The sequence below is a fragment of the Leucoraja erinacea genome, chromosome 1, assembly GCF_028641065.1.
Source record: "Leucoraja erinacea ecotype New England chromosome 1, Leri_hhj_1, whole genome shotgun sequence".
NCBI lineage: Eukaryota > Metazoa > Chordata > Chondrichthyes > Rajiformes > Rajidae > Leucoraja > Leucoraja erinaceus.
In genome coordinates, this window is record NC_073377.1 from 161560416 (window position 1) to 161571246 (window position 10831).

Below are 10831 nucleotides of genomic sequence, written 5' to 3' on the forward strand. Positions count from 1 at the left end.
TGGTTCACAATGAGTCAATTGTCTGCATAACAGCATTCTAGTCCAGCTGTACTTTCCAGCTTTGGGTCCATACTCTCAAGGTAGTATCAGTTTAAAAATCTGGGGGGAATTGATGATAATACATAGAGAGAATAAAGTTTGATGACATTAGTGTAAAAGTGGTGGTCAGCATGGAGTCAGTGGACCAAAGGGCCTGTTTCCATATTGTAATGCTCAATAACTCTATCTCAATAATGGTTCAATGGTTCTTTATTGTCATGGGCCCACAACCCACAAATACACAGTCTCCATATTTTGGTGCTATTTAGAAAGTTAAAGTCCAAATTCCAAACTCCAGATTTGGTCCACAAGGTGGATGTACTGGAGTGCCCCAGATCCAGGGAATTTCAGGTAAACCCCAGTTTGCTGCAGGCCCACAGCCCAATGGCCCTCTCCTCACCCCACTGCCTCTGTGTCCTGGGGATGCCTCACGCACCCGACCTTGAAGATGCTGGAGGCAACACCCTGATCCCTCACTTAGATCAGTTGATTATTGTCATGCATTCCAAGGTACAGTGAAAAACTTGTTGCATGATGTAACGATGAGGTTCAATAAAGTATGATTAAAGATAGTTGCTGCCAGTGTGGATAAGCCTGCAGCAAAGATAACTCTTTTCACTGAGTAGTGCTTTTGTTCATCGTTTGGTTTTAAATGGATATTTCTTGTCAATGATCATTTAAAACCCCGGGAACTGAAACAGCCCGTTTCTGTTCTTTGAAATAGTTGATAAATGGTTTTTGAACCTCAAGAGATGTAACAAGGGATCCAACAGCTGCAAGAATTCAAGATTTCTCGGCAAATCTGCAGATTCAGCGCTGTGACTGTGGAATGGAAACTTTGCCCGACAGAAAATTGGTAACATTTTCCAAATTTCAAAATAAAAAAAAACAGAGTGAAAGATGCTTCGGCGCCCAGGTTGTGATCAGATCTTTGTTGCAAAGAGGGCAAAGAGAAATGCATTCTGCGGGGATGTTGAATGCCAGGAATGGAGTTTCAGTTGGGGAAGATGCTTTTAGTTTAGGAATAGGAAATATGAATCAATGTATAATATATCAGGAAACATTGTTTTTTTTTTGTGTGATTTAAATGTAATATTTGGTAATTGTGAGCGTAAAGGTGCAACAGAAATGATATTTTCTCAATCACAACTGGGAAATTATTCCACCAAATCCAATGTTTCATAAAATGTTTTTATTTATTTATTTTAAAAAATATTTTCATTAGAAGCAATGTACAGTCGGAAAAGCCGTGGGGTATAACATAATACATTTCATGTACGACTTCTTGTTTTAAATTTAACAGTGGAAAAATAACAGAAGCAAGAAAAAAAGAGAAAAGAAAAGATTAAGGAGAGTATTGTTGTGCAGGCCCCAGAAGTTAACAATTATTAGTTTGTGGATAGATAGAGGGAAAGAGCCCATAGAGATGTAGAAAAAAAGAGAAACTCAGGAAGGAAAAACAAAAAAAAGGGGGGGGAAAAACCAGAACAGAAAAGAGAAGGAATATACCTACTTCATATCTTTCCGCATCCTTCATCCAGTTCTGAAACGGTTAATTTCCCGAGTTATGTTGCACCATATTATACTTGTAATAAATCGATGAAAGGAGACCATATCTTTAAGAATTGTTCCCATTTTCCTGCTAGGACGAATCTCATATCTTCGAGATGTAACATTTCAGACATGCTTGCAACAGAAATGATTTTTCTCAATCACAACTGGGAAATTATTCCACCAAATCCAAAGTTTCATAAAATGGGTTTAAATTTGATGCATTCACAAAGAACATTAGTCTGATTTTAAGGTTTAAATAAAGACCGTATGGAAAATATTGCTGACTAAACTTATACACCAAAGGTAGATAAGTGTGCTTTTGAATGATGCCACTTCATTATGGGGCTACTGACTGGAACTCATCTGAGTTGAATGACCAATTTATTGAAATGATATTAATAAGGGAAAGAGCAAGATAAACGCATTTTATTGCTGACCTGGAAGAATCAAAGGATAAGGTAACCTTTTGATAACTCAGGGGTACTGAGTTGCTCCCAGATAGACTGGATCACATGGAGATGTTAACTAAAGGTATGAATGGAGGCAGTCACTGAAAACATTGGACTCAAGTAAAACCCAACAATGTACATCTTTCTCACTCACATGGACCTCCCATAAGCATTTTATTACAGGAAATCTGCATGATGAGCATCTGCCTTCCACTGCTTGGACATTGCACATGTGATCTAAACCTACCCATGGCTGCTGAAGAAGAGAAATGTAAAAAGGGCAGTGTGGACATCCCCTTGGATTCAGGTATATCGAAGTGAACTCTGGCATTTATGGAATAGGTGATGACAATTATATCTCTATGTTGGATTACTGACTTCTCAATGTTTTACCGACTCCAGTCCTGGCTTTTTTAAACATTTTATTCAAGCACAATTAGTATATGGTATAAGAGCAAAGCATTCAAAGATACAGTATCTGGAGACCCTAACTAAAAACTGAACACATCATAACTAACAAGGCAAATAAACTATGAGTCTTAAGAAGGCCCGAAACATTGCCAATTCCTTCTCTCCATAGATGCTGCCTCATCTGCTATGTTACTCCAGCATTTGTGTCTACCTTAAATGAAACTGTAACTAAAAGACTGAAGAGTGAACATGATGTAGACAAAAGACACTGGGCATTCACACAGAACTTTTAAACAGAATAAACTGCTGGAAAACAAGCTTCCTTATCTATATAGGGTGATAGGTGCCCTTTGAACCACCTGGGTTCAGGGGTTAAATTGCAGTGGAGCTGGCGGACACATCACCGTTCACAGCTACTCTATAAAAGTCTTTGTACTTGACTTCACAGAGACACAGTCCCCTGACTTATCACAAACAACTATCCTATGAGTCGCACCATGTAGCAAGCCCCACAGAATAACGTCTCCGCTCCAAGATTGCAATCATAGTGAACAACAATCCAATCTCTGCAAGATGCTAATTGCTTCAATAATACAGGCTTATGGCAGCCATTTCTGCAACTGTATCGGTTGAACTGTACAGTCCATTGTAAAATGGCAAAGGTTATTCATTCCAGCCCGAATGAGAGGGTCATGTATTGGGCCATTTTCAATAGAGGGACATGCATAAAATGTAATGTTTCATCTGAATCTTGTGCCTGTGACAGGCAGTCTAACTCAAATCAGGTTACCTGACAGCTGTCCATTACCCAGCAAGCAGTTGGCGACAAATATAACCAACAGCCTTATCTGTGAATACTGGGACCAAATAGTCTTAGATTACTTTAGAGATACAATGTAGAAACAGACCCTTTGGCCTCAGTCCATACAGACCATCGATCACTCATTCATAGTAGTTCCATATTATCGCACTCTCTCATTCACTCCACACTCACCAGGGGCAATTTACATAGTTCAATAAACTTATAAACTTGCACGTCTTTGGAATGTGGGAGGAAACCGGAGTACCTGGAGGAATCCCACATGGTCACAGAAAGAACATGTAAACTTCACACAGGCAGCACCCGAGGTCAGGATCGAACCCAAGTCTTTGGCAGTGTGAGCGAGCAGTACTACCTGCTGTGCAACTGTGTCAAGGATAAGAATGAAAGGATAAGGATGATCCAGTCCTCTGCATTTGATTGGGAACATGCAGCATGGAACTGGAGGTTATTCAGTGGCAACTATCACAGCTCACACTGATCCAATACCAATGTGATTGACAATTAGTGTTTCCAATCAATGTCCCCACCTTTTGCGTTTTGTCTCAAGGGATATTCAACTGTGTCAGAGGACAAAACTGAAATCATGTGCAAGAATCTAGATGGAAATTGTGGTGATGATTCTCTCAGACATCTCCGTCATTATATTGGATGTGATATTTCTAAAATACTAGAACATTTACTGAACTAATGGGATGTGAATGATCTAGAGACATCAGTATTTCCTAACACAAGGCCATGGGGAGATTGGATCTTCCATTTCCACATGTAACACATCAATGGAGGACAGGGATTGAACTTGTAGAAACATCTTAAACAAACACAATATATTTATGATAAACATCGCCCACATGGTGCATACAAATGTTGTGTGGCACAACAGAATTTCTAGACTGGTAGGTTTAATATTTTTTAATAAAGATAGAAAATAATTCTTCATTTATCCAAATACAAATATTTCACAATAGACACACAAGAGACAGCAGTTACTTTAATCTAGAATAAAAGAACTGCCGGAGGAGTTTAAAAGGCCAGACAGAATGTGTGGAGCAAAGGGATGGTTGACTCCTGGGGTCAAGACCCTGCTCCAATCCTGATGTGGAGCTTGGATAGAAAACATTGACCACCCTCCTGCTGCCTGATCCTCTCAGTTCCTCCAGCAGTTTGTTTTTGGCTCCAATATTTCACAATACTCATTTACCACAAAAGAAAGTTACAGATCAATTGCACAAATACAGATTTAAATAACATCAAAACAATTAATTACTTTCACAGGAAGACATAAATACACATAATTAAGGCGTTTTATAAATATTAAGGGCAAATAAATTAAGTGCAAGTGGAACAAATTACAATAAAAATCAATGCCGTTACTGGCATGGTCCTTTGCTGAATTTACAATTCCTTTTCTGCCAAATTCTGCAGAACCATAACTTGACATTTAGCAACTGCCAGTGCGATAACAGAATAAAAAATACTCCAGGTATTTAACGGCATAGTCCATGTGTAAGCTCTGGATGCCACTACATGGACAAATGAAACCTCAACAAAGGGAACACCTGTGTCCTGAGTTTTCATTCATCTCTTGCCAACACGTAAGCAGGGATTATCACACTCATGGAGAAACCACATTGTTTTTCCACAGTTAATCCATTTCCAACTAATTTCGCACTACAGATCCTTTACAAGGTGCCACTTTCAGTTTTCAAGCAGTCAATGTCTCAAATAATTTAATACATAAATACATATTAAGTTACAAAACCTCAGATTAGAGATAGCAAACAAATGGTGTAGATAGTCTGAGTGTCCTAATTAGTAAGAAAAAGATGAACACTGTTTTAAACGAGCCATTCTTTCACAGGCCGATGTAAATCCGTGACAGGCCTGAGTATAAAAGTACATTCCTGAGCTGGTCCAGAATCTCGACTTCGAATGAGCATAACACACTTGACATTCAGCCTTTGATCTTTGAAGAGCGAGCTTCATTAGTCGTCTAAGAACTGTAGAGAATATAAAAAATTATGAAAATTATTAGATATAATGATACTTCAATCCTGGTTTTCTAAACCAATTTTATATAGGTTATAAATACATCCTCACTTCATTTTGCCTTTTTCCGTTTTCCTAACCTTCTTCGTGAATTCAATTGATAATGTTTCTGCTCCGTGAAATAAATGTCCTGCCTCAATGAAATACATGTCCTGCCTGACACATAGGGACCATTTGCTGGAACACATGTGTTTAACATTTATTCCCAGTTTCAATGTTGTTTGTGTAAAATTCAGGCAACCTTCCAGATGGAGAAAGTAAAAAAGCCATTCTGCAAATGTTATGTTTTTCTTTCCTATGATTTCGACATTGTACCTGCAAGAGTTAGTTAACTAAATTCAATCCTTATTTCTGGTCTCTTCTTATCCCCTGTTGTAGCCTATGTTTTAGAATCACAGAGTGACACAGAGATAATCAGCATGGAAACAGGCCCTTCATCCCAACTTATCCATGGTGACCAAGATACCCCATCTAAGATCATCCCATTTGCCCATATTTGGCCCATATCCTTCTAACTCTTTCCCATCCATGTACCAGTCCAAATGTCCTTTAAATGTTGTTAATAAACCTGTCTCAACTATCTCCTCCAGCAGCTCACTCCATATACCCATCACCTCCTGAGTGCAAAGCTTTTAGTAGAAAGTAAGGTCTGAAACTTACCTATTGGTCATCATGGCAATGATTTTTTTCACCCAAACAGCTTGAGGATTCAAACACACCAAGGAACCATTTTTAAGGATTGCACTGAAGGAAGTAAAAGATTACAATTATTTCAATTAAAAATATAATAATGCACCATGAATACTGTGCAGATATTATTCACATAAACTAAGTTTATTAATAACCACTCTAATTACAATTTAAGATAGACACACAAAGCTGGAGTAACTCACCGGATCAGGCAGCATCTCTGGAGAAAAAGAATAGGTTTTGTTTCGGGTCCTTCTTCAGACCGAGGAAAGGTCTCGACCCAAAATGTAACCTATTCCTTTCTCCAGAGATGCTGCCTGACCCACTGAGTTAGTCCAGCTTTTTGTGTCTATTTTCAATTTAAACCTACATCTGCAATTCCGTCCTACTAATTAAAACTTACATGATTTCAACTTGTGAGCAGTGTGGACCACTTGGAATAATTTTAAGATTCTCCATGCGCCTGGGATGGATGAATTTGGAGTGTGTATTGATGCACTGGCAGCGAAGACTCACTTTTGAATTTCCAATAGATGCAGCTGTGGAAGGAACAAATTGTAAACATTTTATATATGTCGCTTGAAATTTTAATCTTATTCCTTATATATTCATATTTACCTTTTGGGGGAAATTATGTCACCACTACAAGGAGGCTCCTTAAGTTATCAGTCTACAACAAGGCCTATAATTTATCTAGATACCTCGTACCATAAAATCAGATTCACACTTTGGAAAACCAAAGCCCATATCCCCTGATGTACGGCAATGAGAAAACAAATGATGCTGTTGTGGGTATTCCTGCCTTTGGATTAGAAGTTGGTGTGTTTAGTACCTCCTTCCCTCTTCCTGCCGTTGAATGCTAAGGGCAGGTGGTTAGGTTTTGTCTTGTTGGAGATAGTTGGATATAGACCCTCTTGTTGGAGAGGGTCTGAAGAAGGGTCTTGACCTATAAAGTCACCTATTCCTTTTCTCCTGAGATGCTCTCTGACCTGCTGAGTTACTCCAGCTTTTTGTGTCTATCTTTGGAGATAGTCATTGGCTGCTACTTTTGTGGTATGGGTTTTACTTACTACTTATCAACCCGTGTCTAAATCATTTCTAAGCCTCCCTGCACATGAGACCTGGATGGATTCATTTGCTGAGGAGTTGTGAATGGAATAATGATGCATTATGCCATCAGCATCAAGCATCTCCACATCCAACCTCATTATGGAAGGATGGTCATCCATGGAACAACTGAAAATAATTGGGGCTCGGACACTGCCCAGCCCTGAGGCAGAGATGATTGACCTTTGACACCCTCAACAATCTTTATGTGCAGTATTTTCTGGATGCCGATTGATCTAACCCTTGATCCTAGTCAATATATTCTTCTGCACTAATGGCTCCAAACTGCCCACTGTGCAGCGACTGGATAGTAGGCCTGTTAATTAATTTGACTAAGGCCATGACATAACTTTACAATTAATTGTGTTATCTCAACACAAGGGGCCTTGCGGGGAGAATAGCAGTAACAGATTTTAATCATAGAAATTAGGTGCAGGAGTAGGCCATTCGGCCCTTCGAGCCTGCACCGCCATTCAATATGATCATGGCTGATCATCCAACTCAGTATCCCGTACCTGCCTTCTCTCCATACCCTCTGATCCCCCTTAGCCACAAGGGCCACATCTAACTCCCTCTTAAATATAGCCAATGAACTGGCCTTGACTACCCTCTGCGGCAGAGAGTTCCAGAGATTCACCACTCTCTGTGTGAAAAAAGTTCTTCTCATCTCGAAAGGATTTCCCCCCTTATCCTTAAGCTGTGACCCCTTGTCCTGGACTTCCCCAACATCGGGAGCAATCTTCCTGCATCTAGCCTGTCCAACCCCTTAAGAATTTTGTAAGTTTCTATAAGATCCCCTCTCAATCTCCTAAATTCTAGAGAGTATAAACCAAGTCTATCCAGTCTTTCTTCATAAACAGTCCTGACATCCCAGTCCTGACATCCCAGGAATCAGTCTGGTGAACCTTCTCTGCACTCCCTAAATGGCAATAATGTCCTTCCTCAGATTTGGAGACCAAAACTGTACGCAATACTCCAGGTTGGTTGATGTACAACTGCAGTCAACCTCCCTGCTCCTATACTCAAATCCTTTCGCTATGAAAGCTAACATACCATTCGCTTTCTTCACTGCCTGCTGCACCTGCATGCATACGTTCAATGACTGGTGTACCATGACACCCAGGTCTCGCTGCATCTCCCCTTTTCCTAGTCGGCCACCATTTAGATAATAGTCTGCTTTCCTGTTTTTGCACCAAAATGGATAACCTCACATTTATCCACATTATACTGCATCTGCCAAACATTTGCCCACTCACCCAGCCTATCCAAGTCACCTTGCAGTCTCCTAGCATCCTCCTCACAGCTAACATTGCCCCCCAGATTAGTGTCATCCGCAAACTTGGAGATATTGCCTTCAATTCCCTCATCCAGATCATTAATATATATTGTAAATAGCTGAGGTCCCAGCACTGAGCCTTGCGGTACCCCACTAGTCACTGCCTGCCATTGTGAAAAGGACCCGTTTACTCCTACTCTTTGCTTCCTGTTTGCCAGCCAGTTCTCTATCCACATCAATACTGAACCCCCAATGCCGTGTACTTTAAGTTTGTATACTAACCTCTTATGTGGGACCTTGTCGAAAGCCTTCTGGAAGTCTAGATACACCACATCCACTGGTTCTCCCCTATCCACGCTACTAGTTACATCCTCGAAAAAATTCTATAAGATTCGTCAGACATGATTTACCTTTCGTAAATCCATGCTGACTTTGTCCAATGATTTCACCACTTTCCAAATGTGCTGCTATCCATCTCATCGACTCTAGCAAACTACCGAGTTGACTAATTGGGTCTGTAATTCCCCGTTTTTCCTCCTCCCTTCTTAAAAAGTGGGGTTACGTTTGCCACCCGCCAATCTTCAGGAACTACTCCAGAATCTAATGAGTATTGAAAGATTATTACTAATGCATCCACTATCGCCTGGAACAGGAAGCATGGAGCATCTTCCTTGAACCAAAGCAGAACTGTGGTTATAGTGGTCCTACAATTATGTAATTATAGCTGAATCAGTCAGTAGTAAATGATCTAAATCCAATTCACATTTCAAACTACTTAACAGACCTCGAAAAGTTTCCCGTAATCTGTGTTTTAACTGCAATAGCTGCGTGTTACACATTATCTGTGTTATTTGAGTCTATCTGTGAACTTTGTCTACTATATTATAAACTGCAAATGCAGTCAAGTATTAATAAATATTATTGTATCTTAAAGGGTTAATATATTTTGATGTTTGTGTCAAAATTAAATTCTTATAAAAACACTTTGGAGTCATATAGTTATAGTAACTGTTATTAAATGTATTAAATAAACAATTTTAACTGTTTTCACAACATTGTAAATTCTGCACATTGCTGTTTAAAGATAAAGCCAGGTAATTGCTTACCTTGTGTAGATGCCACATAGAGTACAAACAGGGTCAGGCTGGTGAGGAGAATTTGGCTGTTCATTTTCTTTGCTTCAACAATTTTCCAACTATTCTGCTCACTTCTCTTGAGCTGCTGAAGGTGCTTCTAACCGTTATGGTTAAGGCTCTCTACTTATAGTCGGAACCTTGTTACGAACTTGTGAGATGATATCATTGAAAATTTGCCCGAACATTACGAAATATTATTACAGATGATGGGCTGAGAATGAGTCAATGCTTTCACAGCAGGATGCTTCGACTCAAGAAAAAAAAGGTGTTTGGATAATTTGATAGTTTCCCCTCAAGATTATTCACGTGAACTCTAAATTGTCCTGAATTTTTATTGATATGGTTTTAAATATCCATTGCTAAAAATACTAGTTTTGCTTTGAAACATTCATGTTACGCTCCAGCGTATTTAGAGTTAAAGCAATGAAATAATATTCATTTTTATTGAACTACAGGCATTTGTTTTTATAACCATATAACCATATAACAATTACAGCATGGAAACAGGCCATCTCGGCCCTACAAGTCCGTGCCGAACACGTATTCTCCCCTAGTCCCATCTAACTGCACTCAGACCATAACCCTCCATTCCCTTCCCATCCATATACCTATCCAATTTATTTTTAAATTATAAAAATGAACCTGCCTCCACCACTTCCACTGGAAGCTCATTCCACACCGCTACCACTCTCTGAGTAAAGAAGTTCCCCCTCATATTACCCCTAAACTTCTGTCCCTTAATTCTGAAGTCATGTCCTCTTGTTTGAATCTTCCCTATTCTCAAAGGGAAAAGCTTGTCCACATCAACTCTGTCTATCCCTCTCATCATTTTAAAGACCTCTATCAGTCCCCCCTTATCCTTCTGCGCTCCAAAGAATAAAGACCTAACTTGTTCAACCTTTCTCTGTAACTTAGTTGCTGAAACCCAGGCAACATTCTAGTAAATCTCCTCTGTACTCTCTCTATTTTGTTGACATCCTTCCTATAATTGGGCAACCAAAATTGTACACCATACTCCAGAATTGGTCTCACCAATGCCTTGTACAATTTTAACATTACATCCCAACTTCTATACTCAATGCTCTGATTTATAAAGGCTAGCACACCATAAGCTTTCTTTACCACCCTATCTACGTGAGATTCCACCTTCAGGGAACTATGCACAGTTATTCCTAGATCCCTCTGTTCAACTGCATTCCTCAATTCGCTACCATTTACCATGCACATCCTATTTTGATTTGTCCTGCCAAGATGTAGCACCTCACACTTATCAGCATTAAACTCCAACTGCCATCTTTCA

The 10831-nt window shown here is 39.5% G+C and overlaps 1 protein-coding gene across 1 annotated transcript; it reads right to left on the bottom strand.

Annotated features, from left to right (window-relative positions):
* Nucleotides 1–4182: 4182 nt before the first annotated feature.
* On the bottom strand, nt 4183–9624 carry LOC129704137 (interleukin-8-like). The gene is made up of 4 exons (XM_055647051.1): nt 9502–9624; nt 6416–6551; nt 5983–6066; nt 4183–5273 (listed from the first exon to the last, which is right to left on the bottom strand). The coding sequence occupies exons 1-4, from the start codon at nt 9563–9565 to the stop codon at nt 5267–5269; spliced, it is 291 nt and encodes a 96-aa protein (XP_055503026.1). The 5' UTR covers nt 9566–9624; the 3' UTR covers nt 4183–5266.
* Nucleotides 9625–10831: the final 1207 nt, after the last annotated feature.